General features: G+C 38.4%; 2 protein-coding genes across 6 annotated transcripts; both read right to left on the bottom strand.

Annotated features, from left to right (window-relative positions):
* Positions 1-855: 855 nt before the first annotated feature.
* tmem234 (transmembrane protein 234) lies at positions 856-4,200 on the bottom strand. Its single transcript, XM_074692070.1, has 5 exons — positions 4,014-4,200; positions 3,525-3,676; positions 3,380-3,446; positions 1,233-1,325; positions 856-994 (listed from the first exon to the last, which is right to left on the bottom strand). The coding sequence occupies exons 1-5, from the start codon at positions 4,024-4,026 to the stop codon at positions 891-893; spliced, it is 429 nt and encodes a 142-aa protein (XP_074548171.1). The 5' UTR covers positions 4,027-4,200; the 3' UTR covers positions 856-890.
* Positions 4,201-4,602: 402 nt separating this feature from the next.
* On the bottom strand, positions 4,603-22,704 carry ncmap (non-compact myelin associated protein). 5 transcript variants are annotated; one of them, XM_074692469.1, is made up of 5 exons: positions 22,475-22,704; positions 19,918-20,087; positions 7,614-7,717; positions 7,123-7,207; positions 4,603-5,576 (listed from the first exon to the last, which is right to left on the bottom strand). In XM_074692469.1, the coding sequence occupies exons 3-5, from the start codon at positions 7,711-7,713 to the stop codon at positions 5,297-5,299; spliced, it is 465 nt and encodes a 154-aa protein (XP_074548570.1). In that variant the 5' UTR covers positions 7,714-7,717; positions 19,918-20,087; positions 22,475-22,704; the 3' UTR covers positions 4,603-5,296. The 5 variants fall into 5 exon arrangements, with proteins under 5 accessions (XP_074548570.1, XP_074548573.1, XP_074548571.1 ...); XM_074692472.1 differs by having other exon boundaries at positions 19,918-20,081; XM_074692470.1 differs by lacking the exon at positions 19,918-20,087.
* Positions 22,705-23,787: the final 1,083 nt, after the last annotated feature.

Genomic DNA, 23,787 nt, shown 5'->3' with positions numbered 1-23,787 from the left:
AAATGTGAACAAAGAAACAAACACAGCAGAGGAAATTGACTCTTTTTCATAAGTACAGTCTGTTTAACAGGGATCATCCATGTATTGTGTAAAATATGTACATAAAAAAACATTTTTTAGGACGTTTTAAGCCTAAATTCAGATCGGCTTAGAACAGAACAATAGGATATTTTTGCCAACAGGCTTTATCGATCCAAGACAGACAAATGTGTCGGTGCAGTCTTTTGTGTGGTAATAAAAATGTATCAGTATATACACCTTGTGTTATTTTTCAATTCTCTTCAATCTGAACAGTGTCACTCTTCCTAAAAAAGGAAAGGAAAAGAAATATCAACATTGTGTCTTCATAAGAGATACATCATGTTTACAAGGCAGCAGGGAAGAAGAGGAAGAAAAAGTAAACAGCTTAATGTTTGAATCAAATAACCATCCGTCTCCTCCTTCGTCCGACTCTTCCACAAACACAACAAACACAGCCACAGTTAAATACTGCAAAGGGTCACATCTAATTGTCCCTGTTTTCAGACCGTTTGTTTGTGGTCACCTTGTCTTAATGTGGATTCCAGTCACACGGCGAGCCAACAGAGTGCTCAGAAGTAAAAGGTAACAACCAGTGACTTCTATTCATGCGCCATAAATCTTGTCTGGCCTTGGGGTGAACCCTGCATGCACCCACTTTTCCTTCTTCAACACGCTGAAAGAGATTCTGGACGAGTCTTTCGAAGCCTAGACTGAGCATTCAGGCACTGTTCTCCCACCAGAACCAGAGCTCCGAGGAGTCGCTGTCTGAATCTAAAGTGAGCTCTCTCGTTCAGTGCCAGCTCTGCTCTGACATCTGTTCTGCCTGGACTGACTTAAAGTAAGAGGAAGAATTTTAATCCTGGTCTCTGTTAGCTAACAGTCCGGGTCATTTCCTGCTTCCTGGTGTCATCAATGGAGCTTATAACACACAGAGTGATGCCTGCCATGGTGAGGAACATTCCCACAACAGCCTCTGCAGAGAGTGAGAGATGTGAGGGAGGATATGAAAGTTAAAAAAAGCAAGACAGAACACCACCAACACATCAGCAGTCTTTTCTTATTGTTTGTTTGATTGTCTCACTCCAGGAGCCTAAAATGAGATCATAAACTCCTGCCATCCCAGCATTCTAAAGTAGTTCTGTTGGATTCGGCATGTTCGAAATGCTGTGGTTTGAAAACAAAGCAGGTGTAAGAGTGAATGAGTCACTTACGTTTGCCTCCAAACTCTTCTCCCAGTAACTTTCCAGTGAGCAGGGTGAAGATGAAGGTGAGAGAGTTTGCCACGGGAACAGCGAAGGATAACTCTGGATGAAGGAACATGAGAAAATAGGTTGGAAATCAGTATTGTGCTTTACAAAAGGTGTATTTATTTAAATGAAACAAATCTTGGAGATGTTTAAAATGTGTGGAATTTATTGCACTTGCTTTACATTTTAAGAGTGAATTTGAATCCAGCTTATTTAAACAGATATAACTTTATATTGACTGGCTTGTTTGGCTTTTCTTTCTTTCTTTCTTTTTTTTTTTTTTACATTGTTTCAATGTCTTACAGTTTAAAAAGGATTTACTATTTTCGAAATAAGAGCTGGGTTTAAATTGGTATGATGATATCCAAAAGAGAATGTGGTTTAAGATTTTTCCTGGTAAAGCCATTTGAATTTTTTTTTAAGTAAATAAAAGTGAAAATAAATGTGAGTCATAAAGATTGCAATTGTTCTCACAGCTCACAAAGAAAACCTACACTCTGTTTTTTCTGTGTGCTGTTTAAAAGTACACAGATCTTTTTACCAATAAAATGTCTCATTATCAGATTATTTAATTATTAAGCCTTTCCATAGAGCGCATCTGTTCATGAACTCTGAAACTCATTAATATAACCTGGTTCATTGTGTCTTAGGAGGATATTACATGTCATATCTCAGTGAAAATAGAAGTCACGTTATTTTTTACTCTTAACTAACCTCATGCTCATGAATAAAACTTTAGGAACTATAAAGGAAATGTAAAAAATGTCTTATTCTGAGACTTTTCTCTCTAACGTAAATAATACTCACATAAAATCTATAGGAATGGGAGAAATAGCCAATCACATGTGAATAATTGAATTCTTCATATTTTATTTTACAATATGAGATGTTTAATTTGATGGTGGCTCTGATCTAAACAGTTATATAAACTGGGTACTGATCTTGTGTTATATCAATTTCATGATGGTTGTGTTCAGTATTTTGTGCTTCAAACTCACATCAAACCCTTTTATAATCCCAGCTTTATAATCTGTTCCTGAGCGATCCCCTGTGCCTGTCCTCAGCTCCTCTTTTTTTCTCTCATTAAACACCGCTGTGTTTGTGAAGTTTCATGTAGAGAAGTCTGAGCCACTGCAGCATCAGTAACAGTAATTGCTTTGGGACATCCTTCCATATGGCAGCTCAGAAAATACTTCTGGTGCCACGGAGGAGGGAGGAGAGAGAGGAGACTGCAGTTTATCGATTTGAGACACACCCTGTGTCTCAAATCAGATACTTCCGTTCGTACACTCACATGCAGCATACACTCTGTGCTTACTTGTGCACCCCACCAATTTTTACAGGGCAGTGTTGTCTTAAATCAAACACTGCCACTCTGAACTTACTGGAACTGACAGTCAAACTCCACAGCCGTTCACAGGGGCTCTTCTGTGTGAAAATGTTTAGTGTGTCTCAGTTAACACTTCCTACCCAAACTTTTTGACTGTTTCAAGTTCACCAGCTCAGTAATCAAAGTGCGACACGTTTCTCCATGTTAGTGTGAGTGCACTTGTGCACTGAAAATTGAGAGTGAAGGTACAGAAGTACACAACTGGAGACACAGCATCTGTGCTTTTAAAAAAGTGCGAATCATTCACAAGTAGTTGATGCAGCAGGAAAATCTTGTTTGCTTCGTATTAGAAAAAAAAGTCACAAAATTTCTCCATTTAAGCCTTTCCCCCTCAAAAAAAGGGGGTTAAATTAAAAGGTTTGTATGGTTGAATTTCCTCAAAAATGCTTTAGAGTGAGGTTCAGGTGTTGTGTATTCTTGCACATACGCAATCATTTTTAAATAGTGTTTAGCTTTTTCTCCAGTATTGAAAATAGTGAAATATATCAGAACGTTAGCTTAGAGCATTATTGTGCCTTCAGCATAAGTAACTCAAGTGCATGTGTGCAGCTTCTGTTTGACAAGCAGGTCACACAGTTTTACATTTTTGTTTTTTACATACATATTCAGGTGTGATGAATGAGGTTACTGAAAGTGACATTACCTGTAGGTGTGTGTGCTGGCAGTGTAAATTGAATCATTAACATTATAAGACATCTGCCTGTTTTTTTAAGGGTCCTACCTGTGGTTGAGAGAGTATAATAGTAGACCAAGGAGCCACTCTGGTTTAGGAGAAAGGGGACCAGGTACTGTGGAGTGACGGGAGAATGAGTCAAAGAAAGTAAAGTCAGCAAAGGCAAACCAACTTAAATAATGAAAGAGCTTACCCTGATGTTCAGCAAGAGAAACTTGGCCTCAGCCAGAAGCTGTGAGACTCTGTTGGTCTTCGTCACATTTTCTATCCCCTCTGTGCCTCTCTTCAGGAAAGGGTTAGTGCAGCCCCACAGAGCTGACACCAGCAGGAGACTCAGCAGCTCCACTGTAGCACACCAGAATCACAAACAACCACTCTGTCACTTCGTGTCCTTCCAAATATGCAGTTTTATATCATTAAGCAAGCCTACATCCGATTAAAACTCCGCAGTGGTTTGTGCTTGAATTATAAATACTGTAACACCTGTTGTCGTGTTCAGTACACCTCCCTTCCTTAGCATTAGCACTAAATACAAGCTATGTTTGAATTAGACCTGCGTCATTCGCGCTTGGGACACAACGAACTCTCAAAAAGTACAAATGTCTATCAAAATTCAAACAGTGATATCAATATAGGCATAAATGTTCATTTAAATAGATAAATCATCTTGTTTGACTCTTACCTATGGTCACCATCCTGATGTTAACTGTCAATGTGGAGTCGCGTTCAAGACACTTGTACCACTCAGCAGCACGAAGTACATCCTACTTGTAAGGCATATTAACTGTCAATTTTGAAAAAGAAATTGTGGTTTTCTCCATAATAAAATTAAACTGACACGAAATCATAAGCAGACAGACGTGTTTATGGCGATTTTCTCAGTTGTAAATTGATAACATTCAATAACATTTCTCCTCGTCTTGAACGCGCTTTGGAGATTCTAATATGTTGTAGCACCAAGATGCGCCAGCAGAGGGTGCAAAAACTTATTCAGCAATTTACAACAGCCATATTTGATAGGTTATGTAACAATATTCTCTTCTTTTACTTTTTCTTTTCTTTCCCCTCGTTTTTCTTCTCCATTTTCTTTAACAACTTAAAACCTCTTCCCAATTTAATGTAACACGTACTCTACAAATGATACATCATGAGAACAAAAAGTCAGCCACAAATAGAAACATTTGGATTTAATTTCATTTCAGCAAAAGAACCACTGACATTTCAAATACAAGGATCATCAAAAATAAAGTGCAAAAGCCTTTGGTGTCAGACTTTACAAGGACTCACATCAGGGTGTTGGGCTGACGCCAAGATGTTTTACAAAATATCTCTGTGATGTCTTCATCATACAAGAAAACTGACATTTAGTAAGACAGAAACTACTCTGCTTGAATCTTAGTTTAAAAGGTATAGACAAATTACACTTCAGGGGAAACAACATTCAGGAATAATTCTCAAAAGCATATCTTTCATACTGTCTTTGTCTGAAGTTAAACTAAATCTACATTTACTTCTGAACCTGTGTAGTCCTCTAGAAATGTGCTCACTTAGGAAAACATCCGTCAAGCTGTTACAGTCTTTTATTTCTTGATTTTTTAATAATGATGGAACATTTGCAAAAAAGACAAACAGGGGGAAAAAAGTTCAAACTGTAAAAAACTAAAAGCATCTAAAAACATGAACACTGACTGAAGCAATATCACAACAAAGTCTTCGTTTTCTGTAATTCATCATCCTTCATGTAATCCACTGAGTCTGTGTATGGCACCAGTTTGTTCATGATGTTTATTTCTGTTTAACAAAAAGGACAACTTGTCATCTGTGTCGTCACCAGCAGTGGCTCAGTTGGTGAAGATTGAAGGTGACAACACTGGCGCTTGAGTTTCCTCGGGATTCAGTCAGCACTCAGTATAAAAACAACAGATCATTCAGTTCCTCCTGTGAGACCAAACCTCAGTTTCTCTGTTATGTGTTTTCTAATGATGGCGTGTCATGTATGGTGACTGCAGTGGAGCCACTGTTGGTGCTGTTCTGCTCTATTTGGATTTCCTCCAGGCTGCTCAACTCTGCTCGGGGCAGCTGGAAGCCGTTCTGTGGGGCAGGGTTTGAGCTGGGGATGCTCCCCGACACAGAGTTGACCCCTATGGGGGTAAGCGGCATGCTGCTCTGCACCGTGGATTGGGACATCTTCTGACGAGGTTTGGAGCCACTGCTTACTCCCAGGACTCTGGAGGCATGTGTCCGCCTGGCAACAAAAAAAACATTACTTCAGAATATACACTGACTGTTTATTTATTAGATATACTTGTGCATATTTCCACTGGCTGTCTCCTTTAATTCTATATTTGGATCTTTTACTATAACTGCATACGATTTTGAAGTGAGTGGTCCCAAAATAGAGTCAAAGAGACAAACCTGTGTGAACACACTGATGGAAATTTAAAATCTAAAAGTCTGACAAATTGGACAACAATTTAGTTCAAACATTTTCTTGATACATATATTTTTGATTTGTATGAAGTCATTTTCCAATATGAAAATGATTCATGTGAAACATTCATGTGTCACTAAGTAAATTTACAGTTACTCTGTGTTGAAGACATCATATTGTTTGACACTTTAGATCAACATTAGGACAATCCACAACAGCTCTTTCAAGCACACAGTGGGTGAACGCGGTTATGTCCTTCTTAAAAGTAGAGAGAATTAGATATCTGAAAATGAGAAACTTGAACAAATTCTACAAGAAATGGCAATTATTTCTGGATCTTTTCAGACAATGTAACCCCTCCTTCCTATTGTTTTTATTTCTTCACTTGATAAATTGATTAATTGATTATTATTATTATTATTATTATTAATATTATTATCATTATTATTATTATTATTATTATTAGTAGTAGTAGTAGTAGTAGTAGTATTTGAATTTGTTCATATATTTATAAGCATCATCTTCTTTTTATTATTTTTAAAATTAAATATAAATACGTATATATATATATATATAAATATTTATATATATATATATATATATATATATATATATTTATATATATATATATATATATATATATATATATATATATATATATATATATATATATATATATATATATATATATAATTATTATTATTAATATTATTATTATTATTATTTATCCATTTTTTATTCCAATTTTTTTTTTCCTCTCTCTCTCTCTCTCTCTTTTCTTTCTTTTTTCTTTGGATGTGCTGTGGTTGTTGTTTGTTCTTAAAATGTATAAATCTAAACTAAATGATGTATACAAGCATGTTAATTGATGACATCAACGTGTCTCAGAATGTGGAGGTTCTTTTTCTCTTCTTGTAAACACAACAATAAAAATATGAAACAGAGATTAACAGTAGGACCCTTTTTGGGCCTTGTGGTCATATTCAACCGTCAGTTATGAATAATCTTAATTTTATCACCTTTGCTTTAAAAATAATTCTGATTATCCACACATTCTGAGAGAAGCAGGTCACATGTCTGACCCGTTAACACACTGCAACTGACCTGGAGCACTGGAGACATTATGTTGCATTAAAGGGTCACAAGCTTAATAGATGGTGCACACCAAGAAAATCTTTGCATAGCATAGTTGTTTTTATTGACAACAATCACAGTCTGGGCCTGATAAAGGCTTTGAAAGCTGCAGCAGCTGTTGTCTCTCCCTTCCTGGACTGGATAAGAATAGCTTGATTGTTTGTTCGACGGCTTTTAACAGTCACTCTGCAGGAATTGTCCTGTCAGTGCAGGAATGCCGTCTTACCTGTTGTACGTCTTCAGGATGATCAGTAGAATGGCAAGAATGATTATGATGCCGATGACAATGACTGCGATCATCGCCCCAGAACCTGAGAGAGACAAGAAATGAGGGTTGAAGTCAGTCAAATGCTGCTTTTCAGTTCAGCGTCTGTGTTCCTGCATTTGCATGTTTCGTTTATACATTCCCACAGATCCATGCTGTTAAACTTATTTTGTGTACCCTCCAGTCAGGAGCAGTGTGTGGTTACTTAGCAACAGCATCACTCACAAGCAAACAGAACATGTCAAATAGTTTCTATTAAATGCATGAGTGCCACTCCTGTACAAACCATCCTGATTACATTAATGACGCAATGGTTCTTCTTAGTGAGGCTCGGCTGACCAAAGACATGTTTTAACCTTGAGTGATGTTCTGACAAGTGATGGTAACAGCACATGACTCACACTGGTGTGTTATTTCTGTGTGATAGAAGAGAAGGACAGAAGAACCCTTACTCTGAATGAGGATTTGTTCTCTGGACTTAGTGACGGTCGTTGTGTTCAAAGGGGTAGTGTTGCTCACAGGTGAGACGGTTGAGGCTTGCATCTTCAGCATCAACCTATCCAGACAGAAACACATCATGAGTAAGCCCCACATGGTCTCAAAACACTGCTTTCTTTGAGGTACAAAAAATATTAACATCAGATCAAGCACATGAGCATGAAAATATTTTGCAGGATCTTTTACGCAGCGCTGGAACAGCGAGAGCAGCGTCAGCAGAAACCACAGGAATGAGGATCTTTATGTACTAATAACAGCCAACTTTACTACATCAACACTAATGTTCCTGCCAAACTGAAACCATTACTAAAATCTATTTTAATCACAACTAATACTGCAGCTACACTTCTTTAAAAAGAAAGTCAAAGCACGCCTACACCACTAACCACTGAGTGCTCAAAAACTGCTCCTGAATGACTGAACAACTTTGTGTTTACTCTTTGTCAGCTGGCTCTCAGATCACACAGCAGGTCCATACATCACTGCCATGTCTGCTAAAGCTTTACACAAACACTTGGTTTAAAACTGCCTGATGAAAGAAAAAGGTTTTCACAGTGCTTAAAACTTCTTATTTGAAGAAAATCAGCATTCACTGGTGCATGACTCTATTTCTGACAAACAAACATGCAACAAAACCTGTTGTCAATTTTTACGCTTAACTGAAAGAGTAAATACTTTTTAAGTGTATAACTCACAGAGGATAATGACCCTTCAGGCTCTTTGTTGAGAAACTTAAAGAGCTGTCACAAAAGCCAGGCTATCGTCCACTGCAGACAGGGTCATCTCTACTACATGATTCATCTAATGTTAGGAAACGAAAGTACAACCAATGCGTTGAAATCAGTGTAAGTGCATACTCTGGTAACTTTGCTTTTAGAAACTAAACTTATATTGTATTATTTGTTGACACAGCATGTGATCTTCTTCCCGGGATCAGAAAGGGTGATTTTCAAAGTACGATTTTGGCTCTTGTAAGAATATAAAGCTTATGTAGACATGCTTTTACTAGCAATATTATACAGATGTGCTTTGACTAACTTGGTTGTACGGATGTGTTCATTGTGTTAGTATGCATTTCAAGGCACTTGAGGGGGTCTGGGGGCTCCTTTTATGGAGCTCCCAGAGTAGGGGGTGACCACAAGAGAAGTTAATGTTTATGCCTAATAATAAAAAGAATTAATTGTGTGTGTGTAACTCTTATAATTCAAGTTAGTAATGTAGTGTTGTAGATGTTAGAAATGTTTTTCAGTTAACACAATAAAGATAAATGAAGAGAGAACATAGAAAGATGTGTGTAAAAGTTTCTCTACAGATAAGTGAAGGAAGGGGGCTGATCACCCACTTGATGAATGCCAGTTGCAGACAGAGACAGAGGACGGCCAGCAGCCAATAAGAGGGAAGACAACACCCAAGGAGCCAATGAGAAGACGCCTCTATCTACATTGCTTAGAGAAACTCTGTTAGTGACTATATATTGGTGCTGAGAGAAAGAAACAGGGTCAGTCCCATGAACTGTCTCTGCAACATGTAGACAGGAAGTGTCTAGTGTGTAAATGCATATTCTTGATGAATTGTTAATACAATTTGTGTTCAATTGAGAACCAGGACGCCTCCCAATGTTCTTTCCTCATCAATGAACTGCATGGAAAGAGGTGAGAAGGGCATGGAGTCAGATTTATAAATTTAAGGTATTTTGGTGAGGCATATAACGCCACATTTCCATCACGCTCTCTGTTTTCTTGATTGCATATTGACACAATCCATGGTGGGCATGGTATCATGTTTGCATGATCAGAATACACTGTGAGGAGGAGTGCTGGTATGACCTTGCAGTTAGGTTGTATGAGGCGAGTGCAGGGGTGGCCAACCTGCGGGGCTCTTTGATCTTTTATTATTATCTTTTATTGTTATGAGTTGTGGTGTACCAATCAATCTAAATTATTGATACATTGATGTTGTGATCAGTATTGATTAATACTTGGGTGATGAGATTGAGTTAAGTACTTGAGTTTCAGTTTCTTTTCTCACCTTGCACATGTGTTCATAGCTATCTAGATAGATAAATAGATGAAACTTTGTCTCTTCTGCAGTAGAAACAGAAATTTGTCTTAGACACGGCTCTAGGTACAAATTGAAGCACGTTTACAAATGCAGTAATGCGTTTACAAATGCAATAAATGTCAATTCAAAATTTGGAAGTGTATTGATTTTCATCTAATGTCCTTTTCTTTATGTGCAAGAGGAAGTGTGTTTTTGATGTGTTTGTAGTACCACGGTAATTTTTGTGGCTCTTGGTCTGTGACTGGTTGACCACCCCTGGGCTAGTGCTCATACAGTCGGCCTGGCTTCCAGTCCAACTTGCCTCTCTTTTTCTGCATGTCTGTTTACTGCTCCCACCTATGGACTATGCTCTATAGATAAAGTCATAAAAAGGTAGAAGAAATAACAGTTAAAAAAGGATACATTGTATTAGTTGTCATTAATCTGTCCACCATGTTCAGCTTGGAAATTAATCAAAATTCAAAACCTAACCTACCAGTATCATGTGGAGCCGTGTACTGAGCAAAAGTCAAGTTGACCTGAGAAGCTAATAAATGTACTGCAGACGGAAGAAAAATGAATGCATCACGACCAAGAAAAGTCAAAAGATCTTTTTTGGTATCAAAAAAACTTGCTTCTTTCAAAGAAGCTGAATTCGAAGCTGCCAGTTTTACAATGAAAGAGTCAAGCTGACCAGCATCCCTTGTCTGAGTAGTATAGCTCATTTAAATCCTCTTTAAAATAAAACAATACATACAATACATCAAAACAAAAATAAACTAATAACAGAGATTGGGGTATTTATAAGCTCTAGTATCATCCAGACATTATCCACTAACACATGAAACACATTTTTTGCTCTAATATCATGAGAAGAAGTGCTTCATTGTAAGTCAGTTCCACAACCACCTTTCTGCTGCATGTTCATTATGAGTAAAGCACCAAATCCACTGTAGGAAACCAACTGTACAGTAACAACAGGAAGGCCTGTTCTCTGATGCAATGCTGCTTCAGGATAGCTTTATGATGTTTTGATTAAAGTACACCATGATCTTGATCTAATCTTCCTTTTGTCACGTGTGAAGCACAGATTGTCACAGAGTAGGGTTCCCTGATACTGTTCAGGAAACGATCCACGCACCGCTAGGACTGAGGGCTGTCCCTGTAAGAGATACTTACCTTGAGTCAAAGATCACATACCTTTGCATGCTGCATGCAAACTTGAGATAAAATAATTACAGCTCCAGCACACCAACATGGTGATTTACAGCACAAAGCCTTTGTTTTAAAAATGTCAACCTGTACATCTTTTTTCACGATCTGTTCTGCACTGACTCACGTCATCATGTAAGGCCGTCATCTGCTTTTTACATAAGACAAAGAAGATAATGAGAGTCACTGAGTCACTCCAGCCTGACTCACAGATTTGGTCATTAATTACACAGCTCCATGATCCAAAATCATTCTCATGTTAATTCTATCACCTGCTTTGTTCCCAAAATATAACATTTTATACAAGAACACCTTTTTTAGATGAATCTCGTCTTCTTGTGCTTGTCATCGTTAACTAGTTTCAACAAATTCTCCCAACGTCATCCAGTGTTAGGATATCATTGATCTTCCATAAAGGTTTGACATCATGTGAACCATGTTATCCTTGAAAAATGTCTTTAATTCTAGGAGCTGTATAAAGAAAGATGTAAAAATAAATCACCGCCACAATTAAGACAGGAATTGGAGTGACGTTGTAATGTGTCCGCTGGGAGTGAAGCACAGCGGCAGCACAGAACAGGTGCTTCAAGCGGACAAAATTTGCATCAGCTATAAAAAGCAGAAAAGCCTGGTACAAGGAAGAGAAGCACAGACACACGTGTATACACACACACACACACACACACACACACACACCCATCCCTTAGGCAATGTCTCTGCTGCTCGATTGATCACAGTCAAATTCACAAAAAGTATGCAAAGCTTTTTACTTTTATGGCATCATCGTCTGCAAGAGATGTGAGGGCTGATGATTCAGGTAATGAGAGGTGCTAACAGATGTTTGGCTTCTGACAGTCAGAAAACATCAAACTCCTGAAACCACAGTGCCGACAAACACATAGAACATAAAAATACAATCCTGCTACTTTTAACTTGTTGAAAAAAAAGAAGACAGCAAAAAGTACAACTAACTTTACTGCTACGTGTCAGTTTTTGTCAGAGAGGGTCTGAAATAAATGAAAAAGTGGGTGATAGATGGCTAACGGCTAACTCCCACATTGGACACATTTCCTTGCATTTGAAACACACTTAATTTTTTTGACAGGAGAAAATAATTTTCAAGGAATAACTGTACATTTTATGAAGCCTTTTATTTATTTATTTATTTATTTTTTAACTTTTTTTACATGAAAACTTAATATTCTTATGACTGTAAAGTTAGTGTACTTTGGCTTCCTCAGGACACTCAAAGCTGCTAGCTAGCTTAGCTCTTATCAGAATATTTAGATGAGCAGACATCTTTCAAGCTCAAGTTAACTTTTGCTTTATCCTATTGGTGGAATCCAAACATAAACAAAAAGATTTAAAAATAAATAGATAAATAAAATATAAACAGAACAGTACTGCTACTGAGTGCCTACTAGCTAGGAGCCTAAAGTCCCTGCATAGGGGCGTCTGTGTTCCTTTAGACCAGGGGTCTCAAACTCATGCCATGGAGGGCCAAGAGGCTGCAGGTTTTCTTTCCAACCAGAAACTCCACCAGCTGAATTCACTGATTAGTCCCTGCCTTCTGCTTGAAGGTGAGGTAATTAGTGAAATCAGCTGGTGGAGTTTCTGGTTGGAAAGAAAACCTGCAGCCTCTTGGCCCTCCATGGCATGAGTTTGAGACCCCTGCTTTAGACCTTTGTTCCCACATTTCAAATATTTTGTTCCAAAATCTGTTTTTTTTGTTCTTAAGGAAATAAAAACAAGTCTAATGCATCTATAAGATCTGCTTTAGCTAAAACTCTTTTTCGATTTATGAACTATAGGAACACAGGGCCGAACTGTCCGTGGGAAAAAAAAAAAAGAAAAGTGTTAAAATGTGCTAATCATAGCTAACAAATGCTAACTCAAGCAACCTCAAGCATTCAGATATGAACTGTGTAGAATCTCATTTGACCACTGGCAAGAAAAATTGTTTTTATTTCAACTTATTTCAAAAGTCTGACCCACTGCCTCTTATTCCATATATGATATTAATGTTTCTATTTACTGTCCTATCTCCTAATAAAGGCATAAAAAGCCCAAACTGTAGATTAGAGATTTTTTTCCTCTAGCTTGCAGACTGACGACTCCTTTTTGTGTGTATTCATGTTAAAACATGTACACAGGTGTGATGTAGAGACAAATACAGAGGTCTATGTGCATAGCCAAGTAATAAATAGAGCTTAAATGTTTACATTTCACTGCCTAGCTGACAATACCTGGAAGCAGTGTGAAAGTATGTGCATCCCCATATCTCACAGTCATCACCAATGCAACCTGCCTGTCATCGACATTCAGAGATAAACTGCACAATATGTTTTTGTAACGGGGTCAAGATAACAACGAACGGGATGAAAATGAAATGTAATTTTGTTGCTCTGAAACATGAGCATGGATAAAGCTATGGCTTTATTCATCGCTACACATTTCATCATCATCATCATCATCATCATCATCATCATCATCATCATCATCATAATCAGAAATATGAAATAGTCCTCGTATTTTAAAATACTGGATCAGTGATAAAAAGCTGACTGATGACAGAAATTTTATGCTATAACTGGATACTGTGGTTTACTGTACATGTTATATCGAGCTTCCTGCTCAACAGCAAACATTACACAACTGGTTCTCTGTGTGTTGACTTACTATTAAAGCGGGGAGATTAACAATGACATATGTCATGCTATTTGCAGAGGTGACAGCTCCTGATAAGTGGTTAAATGGTCATTTGCTTTGGTTACATGGTGTCAGATACAGGTGCAGATGATATCAGTGAGTTTATATCCACAAGAGACTGTTCATAAAACCAAAACACAGAATTCAGTTTTTTTTTCACCTCAGGCTTGTTGATGAAAATGAAGAAAAAAAAACAATCTAACTTAACATAAGTTAGGGTTAGAGTTGGTTAGGGTAAGGGTTTAAGTGGTTTACACATAGTTTCCTTGAAGACTTGCATTTAAGACGTGGACTTAGTAGATCAGGTTTTATACTCAGCTTCGTAGCCAGAATATCATCGCTGGGATCTTCAAACTGTCTTTGGCAGGGCAACGAGATCCTGAATCAAGAAGAGGTGGTGGTGTAATTTTAGCAAGAAAGAGATATTCTCTATTGTCTCAGAAGGGGACTTAAGTTTCAGAGCCATCCTTGGTAATCAAGAAGTATGTCATCTGTGAATCCCTGACGCTAGTAGAAGTTAACAGTATTTATTAAGAGACACATTTTCAGAGAAACTATCTAAAGTTGTTGGCTATCACAGCGTGGTTTGGCCAGAGATGCCTACGTCAGCTCTGGCACATGCCAGATAGTTGTGCGTGTCTGTAATGTTGTAACTCTTACAAAATGAGGTGTGTCAAATACATCAGGCTAAATATGGCCTAAGCTTGAGTCCACCTTTGGTTCAGCTCACGCGAGAATCAGGAGAGACGTAAACTCTGGCACTCTCACACCCTTCATATTGCTAACAGTCCTACCATCAGTTCATGAAATCAGTCGACTTCCTGAAGAACACAAACATCTGAGCAGTGAACACTGCCAGAAGTGCAACATACTGTATAAACAAAAACCAATCAGCTGTTACATAACCACACATTACTGTTTGAAAACAACATCACAGAAAGAGCAGCGAGGGGAAGTTACCGTGTAAAAAGTAGGTCCAAGCCCCTAAATTTCCTTTAGTGAATAACTACAAGTTTCGGAAAATCTCCTTTTTTCAATTTTAGAAGAATGAGAAGTTTTGTGTAGATTGATACCACAACTGTGTCTATACAGGAAACCAAGACCAGTACTCCTAGCTTAGCTTAGTTTAGTTTAGCTTGGCTTTAAATCTTGAGAAAGGGGAAATAACTTGCTTCACAAGTCCGTAACTAAATCCACACTAGAGTTATTTTTCAAAGTAAGCCCACAATGAGAGATTGTCCAATATGGAGTCACATCAGGAACCATGTGCTAACTATTTCTTCACTAAGCATTTGCTAAGAACAAGTAGCTTATTTAAAGTTATAAAAAAAAGAGGTAATAACTAGCCAGACTTCGTCTTATGTAAATGTGTTTTGGACAGGGAGTTTTAAAGACAACTGTAGCACCAGCCTGTACCCCAATATACAGCTAGTAGGTAAAAAAAAAAAAAGGGACTGTAAAAATACCTTGATAAACTTTATTTTCATGGCTTACATGAAAACTGTTGTCTAAAATTGTTTAAAGATGAGTTATCTATTGACTGTTTCCACAAGCTTTTGGTAATGTTGAACTTGGCTAACTAACTAAATTGCTAGTTAGCTAGCTAGCTAGATGACTCAGCAATATAGAGCTGTGATTTGCCTCTTCATATTTACTTGGGTTTGAAAGTAGTTCTATCAGCTGAAAGAGAATAAGTCTGTCTACTGAAAACATTTAATACTGTTTCTCATTCTTTACAACAACTGGTAGCTATACCAAAAATAAAAAAGTACAAGCTAGTGAAAGTATTAACAGTTTCGCTAAGCAGATGCTTTTGACATACAACATTGAGCAAGTGGAAGATATGGTATTTATATATGCTTAAAGGCACTTCTCCAGCTATCGGCCCAATTCCACATCTTGGTCCATGCAGGGACTTCAACCAGTGACCTTCCAGTAACAACTCCCAGTCCCTTGGGACTGAGTTACTGCTGCCCTAAATGAATGCACTGACACACATAGCTGATTTAAATGCTAGTAGTAATAACCATATAACTTTTTTATGACAAAAAAAAAGGAATCTGGATGAAAAGCCCATTTGCTTGTTAGAGGAAACTGCTGAAAATAACCAAAAGAGAGGGAAAATGTTAAGCTATATATCCTTCACAAAAACATTCATTTGACTTCAGGATCTTTAACATGTGACGCTAAAGTGCTGACCACTGACTTGTCTCTGCCATAAAATAAAATTCACAGCAGGTCAACATTTTGCCAGCTCAAAATGTCTTTTTAATATTTCAGGGTATTTCAGGGTACAGGAATTTCTAACCACATCTAATGGGAGCACTTTGTTCTGACGTCAGTATCTGCTTCCTCATCAACCAGTCTCCTCGCTTCAATAACAGTCTGTTTGTTGTTCCACAATCTGTAGCCACTCGCTCACACTGCAGACTCAATATCCTCTCTACCTCCCTCAGTAAACAAATCATTTATTGGTCTCGCATCCCAGAAGAGGAACAATGTAGATTCCTCCTTTTTCAAAGAGGAAAAATTCATACAGAGCTAACGGCTGGCCTGACACACACTCTTCATGTGCTACTTGTCGTGTTGTTCGTAATCACAACAGCTACTGCTGAGCACAGGATCGTACATGCGTTCAAAATCTGCCCTTTATCAAATGACAATCACATCAAAAACTTAAGCTGTCGATGTGAAGCAGGTTAACATGACACAGGTGGAGTCAATGTATAGAGTCACAGCTGAGGTCATGTCCATCACGTCAGGCGTAAATGTATGATTTGTTTTTTCTGATGTCACGCTGAAGAAGGATTTCACTATCAATCACAGGGAGATTTAAAGCAGCTCTGACTGGTTTGTGATGCAGCGTGCAGAGTTTATCCTGTGGTCTGAGAAAGAAGGGCTTTCATAGACAGTGATCACAGTGCTTCAGCTCATGAAGATGTACTACCGGTAGTTTATAGATTTTTACGTAGCTAAAGAACAGGCTATACTGGCTCAGAAATACACCATTCAGAAAACCTTGAACCACAAATCATTACAATTTCTGTTCCATTAGAAATGCTAGATTTTAAGACAACATATATCCAAATGTTCTTACATAGAATTGAAAACTTGTTTTTAAATTTCAACACTATGGCTGGGACACAAGAATACGGCTCCTTCATCACTCGGCAGGTTGTGTTGTTATTGCAGTCACAAAGAGCTTGGCTAATGTATATTTTTAGAACTGCAACAAAAGTGCTCGTGCTTTGGTAGATGACACAAATAATCATCATTCTTGCTTCAAAAAAGTCCAGATTGAGTCATTCCATCTGGGAACACGAGTTTGGGACCAAGTGATGAATGTCTGTCAAGCTTCAAACACTGAAGTGAATAATAAGCTGTTTTCATTCTTCTCATCAAAACAAAGTGGTCCCAATCCCAACCAAAGAGCCTTTAATACCTTCTAATTCAATCTGTGACGTAGTATAACAGATTTTCTGGTCATGAACTAACTATACCAAAGACTCAGTTGGTCAGAGTAATCTGCGTAAACCAACCACTGAAATCTATTTCTGAACAAAGACAGTTTTGATATAAAAGACTGACAATGTGTACAGGGATTATCAGCTCTGAAACAGGATTAATCTTAAGACTTTTGCTTTTTTGTCTTGGTTTGGATTTTCCATTAGACATCTGTTTTTCCATAAGTAATAAAAACTAATATCGAGATTAAGTCTTAAAGTACATGATTGTGTGACTAACAATGCTGTCATGATAGTCAGAATGGAGTCTTCCACTAGAGCTAAGTTTCCTCTTGATTCGCCCTTCTCTGTTTGTACTGGTTACAAACTTCCCACGTCTGTTTACGAGTGAATGAAGAGTCCATGTTACAATGTAACATTTGTTTCATTTAAAATTTTGCTCAAACTGGTTGATGACTGTGTATTTCTCTAATTCAATGTAACAAGTAGCAACAAGCTCTTTGTTTGCACAGGGGAAGACCAGATGGGTGACCAAAGAGGCACTGGTCCTGAACATACGTGGCCATCCCAACCCCTAAAAAAAAATCCCTCAACTACAACTGGCTGTTCTCATTACCATAGGCAGGATTCTAGTCTAAGTCAACTGTTTGGTCCATTACAAAACGTGGATGTAGTCCCAGTCTCAGTTTATAGATTTGAAGTCTATTAACAGCAATCTAACACTCAGTCTTCCTCACAGACACAGGATTGAGATGGGCCTATGTTTCTCACTAATCAGCAGCCATTCCCCTTTAATTTAATTAGTATATGCAAATTCACCCTTATACAGTGCATGTGGAAGGATGAAACCTAACCTAACTTCAGTTTTTCAAGATTGCACTTGAGACTGAAAGGAGAAACACCAGAAACCACACACCAAGCCAAAAGTAACAATTTCACACTAATTAATCATATTTACAGTCAGGTTCAAAAACAGATTGGGTCTGAAAACCACACTGTACATGGGGTGAATCTTTTTTTTTAAACACAGTATATCTGAAGTTATTAATTCAAAGGTTATGCCTTTTTAAAGGCTTGACTGACTCAACAGGAGGGCACCTGTAGCTGCCTACAAAAAGACTGAAGACCAGTGTCTTTGCCTCCATCCAAACTATAATAAAGCTAGGTTAAAATTGGTATTACCAATCCGCCTGTGACAGAAACAAATTGGTAACATCAAGGACTCAATATTCATTTATTATATAATCTATGTATATAAACTATTTGGACCAAAAACATTTATTACACATTTATTACACATTTATTATTGCATAACAGGGTTAGGCTGTAAACATGTTTATTTTAGGGAATTTTACAATGGGTGTGTGTGTGGCTACAGGAACTTTTGCTTCCAGCCTCAAGTGGGCATTAAAGGAACTGCAGCTCTTCTCCATTTGTTTATGTTTTAGACTGGAGGTTAACATTTTGCCACAGCAGGCTGTTTGTTGATCCCTCCCTGAATGATTTTCAATGGCAGTTGTTAAATTACCAGTAAGCTGTAATTTCTAGTTTTAAACTCTGGAGTGCACATTTACCTTGCTGAAGTTAGTGGCCCGGGCAGAAAAGTCTGGACATGCCCCGCTATTTGCGCGGAGATTTGAAATAAATGCTTGTCTTAAAGAGGTATGTGCAAGGAAGCATTTTTGCACCTTGATTAATCTTAATATACTTCTGGGTTTTGATGTTCATTTTGAAGTTTCTTTTGTGACTTTGAATCAGGAAGAACACCTGTGGACTTGTAATTAAAAGCTTACTAGTTATCATTCCTGGGGTTTAGCCTCAGCCTATAACAAAACTAAAGATTGTCTTAGTTACACCTATTGTGAAATGAAAGTCATTAACCTAAAAAACAAATGACTTAAGCCCAATGAAACAAAATGAGTGAGGAGAGGCCATTTTGCTTTTATGCTTAAATAATTGTGGTTTAGAGGATTTCAAACAGAGAAACACATCACAGCTTAAATGATATGAAAGCAAACATGGGGGAGCTCTGAATCAGATCAGTGATACCGTACAAACAGCGGTCATATTTTCCTACAGATCAGTGATGACTGATGATATGATAAGTGGGGCTGTTCCGACAAACATTTACTGAACAAAAATCGATATAGATCAGGCAGTGTTGGGAAATGAAACTGAATCTTCTCAGCTCAGATGTAAATCTGTGTTGACTGTCCGGTCAAACAGTCACAGACAAAATCTGACAATCTCAGAGCTACGAGGAATGTGAGCTATTCCCTTTCACCTGGGACTCACCTGAGTCCCGCCATATTGTCTGGGTGAACCCCTGCTCTCACAAACTGTACACACACACATAAACACACCAGACAAAGAAAAGCACTGACTAAAAAGTAGCAGCCAGTCAAAAGGGGGAAAAAGATGAGGAAGAAAGAGTGAAAAGCAGAGATTTGCTCACAGACTCACCTTACCGTCTCCTCTTTGATTCCAGCCCAAGCTTTCTCCAGATGGGAGCCTGAGCAGCGCCGAGCCCCCTCCCTCAGCTGACTGAGGGGGGCATAGTCCACAGGTGGAGGGCTGACAGGCACCGCAGCTCTCAGGAGGGAGACACAGGTGAGTAGAAAAGTCTTTGAGCCGCACCAAGTGAAAGTTTCACGTCCTGGGTGTTTCTGAAGTGACAGTGCCCAGTGTCCAAACAGGCAGCACAGGATCAAACACAGGACTAAAAACAAGCAGATACCTCTGTGTGGGGTTTTGTGTGGGAACCACCGTGTTTATGAAAAGGGGAGGAGGAGAGTGAGGAGGAGGAGGAGGAGTAGGTTCCACGCTTGCTCACTTGCTCCTCGCAGAGTGTAATAATGTCAGGCAGCTGGTTTTTCAGGTCCTCCTGCCTGGCCCTTAGGCGTGCCGTAGCCAGTGATCAAAAAGTGAGGCGCCTCTCCAGAACTGTCTGCTCCAATCGGCTCTCACTATGACAACATCCTCTGGAAACTCATTGAGCTGCAGCTTACAGGATGTCAGGCATGGAAAACAAAGGATGGTAGTGTTTTGAGTGAGCGTTTAATTAAAAAATTAAAATAGTTCCAGTTTGTTCATCAAACATGTTGGTTCATTAGAGTCATCATCAATCCACCTCTTCCATAGAGACAGAGCATCTGAAAATCTGGAGGTCAATCAGGTCATATTTTCTGATATTCATATACTGTGTAAAATGATGGATGGGGTAACTATCCAAAAGTGAAGCCAAAAAATTTAAATCTTCTGCTGAAAGGCAACAGTGCAGGCCATCATCCTCAATGTCAACAGAAGAGACAGGGTTTAACTTTAAGATCAAAATACACATCAAAGAAAATTCTTCTACTGATGATTTATGTCAAAATACTTGTGAATATTATTATTTTTTTTTTTTTGGTATTTGATGAAGGAAGGTGACATCAAAACTGGAACTCCATGAGACCCTTGGCTGCAAAAGTCAGCCAGCACCTGTTATGTACTGAAAGATCTAGATAAGATTACTATTAGCAAGAAAGTCAGTCAATGCTATTTGATTGGTTATCACAAGACAAACAGAAAAGTGAGACTTCATGTTAACATAAAAAAACTCAAGTAAACTAGGTTATTATTAACTTATTAGGTCACAAAATGATTGCTAAAGTAATGTTAGCATGTGCAAGTTCTGAGTTGCTAATATTAACTGTTATTTAAAGGGACCCAAAACTGACAGTTGACAGGGTTTTCATGCAAATGGCACCAACTTTTGAGACGTTCAACTCTCATTCACATAAGGGCAAGTTGAAAAATCGGATCTTTCCAAACCCTTAGCATGAGGAAAGTCGATTAACAGCAGAGGTTGATTTATCTGAAAAATAGAGGAAATGTTGAATAGCCTATATCAGTTTGCAACTCCTCCAAACTCTATCACTACTTCTGTTTAATGGGATAAAGATGTAAACACAATGTTAGAACAATCTCCTTCCACTCTGCTGCTTTATCAGCTGCTATGTAACTTCTATCTGTATGACATGAAACTTCTTATCTTGAGCATGTTTTAAGTGAGAAGTTGCCACATTCTGAAAAGAAGGAATGGATAACAATCAACAGATCTTGAAATACCTAGACAGCCTGTTTGTGCAGCATTTGAATGAGTTGGCAGAAAAATGATGAGCTGTCAGTACGAGCACTAATCTCTTGATCTCAGCTTGGACAGTTTTATGTATCTAGTTGAAAATTAACTATGAGTGTTAATATAAGAGCTGTTCAGAATGTGCTGGGTGTGTGTGAAGAAAGATACAGCATGTATCAGGCTTTTCTGTTCTTTCTTCCTGTTGGACAAAAAGCTCCATTCACACTCTTGGCACCATCTGTGTGAAAGTCATCCACTGAAAAGAAAAATGTTTTTGTGGGCAATAACGTGCCAGTAAAGTGCTCCACTATCAGTCTCACCCTCGCTGAAGCAGGAAAGCAAACAAGTTATCGCCTCATGTTACCTCTGGAGGTGAGGTGGTGCCCATGACCAGAGAGCAACTCAGTACGGAGCCTTTGTGAGAAAGTGTAACTTAACTTCAGACACTCATTGTTCTGCTTTATCCAATGGCCTGCATGAGACGTGCGCAGGGCTGGTGACGCCATATTGGGAAGTGGTGTTGGACAATTACATAAGCATGAAAGCTGGAGATCAAATTTCAGAGAGAAGAATGTGACTTTCAAAATGGCATCATGGTATTGTGTTGGTTTCAGTCTGGTTCAGATGTTGTAAACAACCTGTGTGTAGCATTTTTTTCATTGTCCTGCAGGTGTGTTATCAGTCTATATGTAGCTGTGCCAGCATCCTTGGCACAGCCCTAAAGTTTGACGGGTGCTAAATCATCATTATTTTTTGCAGTGAAACATTTACATACTTATAATAAATATACAATTTCATTAATTGTTACAAAGTTGAAATATCAAACATACAGTGTCACAATCCTGCATCAAATTAAACTGAGCTACGAATGTACACAAAAAAAAAATCTGGTGCAAAACTTGAATGACTCTCAGGACTTTTATTATTGCTTATTGATTGATTAAATACATATACAAACAATTACAGCTTAAGAGTCTATCAATGAAATGAAGACTGAGGTTACTTTAGCTCTACTTGGTAGATGACTGGCAGGACGTAGCTACTTTACTTTACTAATGTTACACATTACAGACACGCCTCACGTCATCAGGCTGTCAGTGGAGCTACATATGGACGGCTACTTAGCTAATGGACGAACCGACAGCTAGCTTGTTGTCACGTTAGCAAACGGCTACGCCGTAGCACCGGCTGCTAGCGCTACTAACGTATGGTACAAACTTACAATGCTTCAAACAACAGCGCTACGTGACAGTACAGATAAATACCTTACCTCGTTGCGTTGTATCCGGTAAAAAGTTGACTCGAACAAAGGGAATGAGTCTCAAAACAAACACGGCTGGTGAAAAGTTACATTTGTACCACAGTGTACGTGAGACTCCGGGCTAGATGGTGGCAGGGGCGGTCTAATTAAATCAGATCCTCCTCATTCTCTTAGCATCTTTACATATTTGGCCATAAAATTGTCCCTTTATTTTCGAGCACACAGAGAAGTCTGACAAGCCAATTATTTGAAAACATGACTCTCAAGCATCCAATCAGAGGAAATGTTCGTCATCAGACAGCTAGTTGCTTTGAACTGTTGCATATGGAAGTGTGTACAATGGGATACATGTAACATTTTCATAAAGGCACCTTTTTGGCTGGTGACTGTTAAAAGTTTTAAAGTGTTTATGTGTCCCAAAGGTGCATATGAAACTGAAAAAGGAATTTCTCTGAGAAATTTTGACAAATTTAATTCTACAATAAAAAAATCTCATTCTCTCAGACAATACCACATTTCATTACGAGGGAAGGCTAAAGAAGATAATTTGTCTGTACTGGTGAGGTCTTAACAGTGGCTGCCACTCCTTAATCCCCCTCTTCCTTCAAAAGATAAAAGTGTTTACTTTCACCATTACTGATCACTTTATGGCATGAGAGGGTGTAAAAGCTGAGGTAAATGTTTGAGCTCAGACAGAATGAACCCAGTCATGTGTTGATTACAGTGTGCGCTCGTATTTGTGTCCACTTATGACTCATACATCACTCGACATTCCTGCTTGAGAGACTGAGACAGATGTGCTGTGAAACTTTGGAAGGTACCTCTCAAAGGAACTTCAGTTTTAAACCGCCCCCATTAGCACTCTCGAAGGCAGTGTGAACCTGATCTCTTCCTCTCAGGTGCACACACATCTTCACGTTGAACAGTGAGAGTCATTGTGATGTGGAATTTCTCACTGCGCACCGTGAAGAGAGGCCCTTTTGAGTCATGGAGAGAAGGACACAAGGAAGTACACAGTGCACTTCATCTCACAGATGCTGCTATGTCCTGGCCATCTATAAAAGACTACCTATAAACTGCTGACAGCTGTTTGTTTGGATCAATGGACTAGAGTGCGTCAGCAGTGACACAGGTAACATTTATGACCAGGTGACCCCTTACCTTTTGATTTAAAACGTGCTGCTCAGGTCAGGGTGCACAGATCTATACATTTCTTTTGAAGGTCAATATCTTAAAGTTTTTTGTGCACTCACCTGCAGTTGCAACACATCCTTTAAAAAAAGGAGGAAAAAGGGCAGGGTCTTTGTTTTTTTTCTCTGTTT

This window comes from Halichoeres trimaculatus, unplaced genomic scaffold, assembly GCF_033239565.1.
Source record: "Halichoeres trimaculatus isolate MK-OKI-2021-1 unplaced genomic scaffold, fHalTri1.1 fHalTri1_scaffold_17, whole genome shotgun sequence".
In the NCBI taxonomy this organism is placed as follows: domain Eukaryota; kingdom Metazoa; phylum Chordata; class Actinopteri; order Labriformes; family Labridae; genus Halichoeres; species Halichoeres trimaculatus.
The sequence above is the reverse complement of the archived record's forward strand: the minus strand, read 5'-3'. Positions and strand labels throughout refer to the sequence as shown.

Excerpts from the sequence above, each read along its gene's own strand:
- ncmap (XM_074692469.1), bottom strand. The coding sequence starts at position 7,713 with ATGCTGAAGATGCAAGCCTCAACCGTCTCACCTGTGAGCAACACTACC. Across the intron at positions 7,208-7,613 it reads AGAACAAATCCTCATTCAGA|GTTCTGGGGCGATGATCGCA; the intron begins GTAAGGGTTCTT and ends TGTCTCTCTCAG. Across the intron at positions 5,577-7,122 it reads ATCCTGAAGACGTACAACAG|GCGGACACATGCCTCCAGAG; the intron begins GTAAGACGGCAT and ends TTTTGTTGCCAG.
- tmem234 (XM_074692070.1), bottom strand. Across the intron at positions 1,326-3,379 it reads TTATACTCTCTCAACCACAG|AGTTATCCTTCGCTGTTCCC; the intron begins GTAGGACCCTTA and ends TCCTTCATCCAG. Across the intron at positions 995-1,232 it reads AGAAGAGTTTGGAGGCAAAC|AGGCTGTTGTGGGAATGTTC; the intron begins GTAAGTGACTCA and ends CACTCTCTGCAG.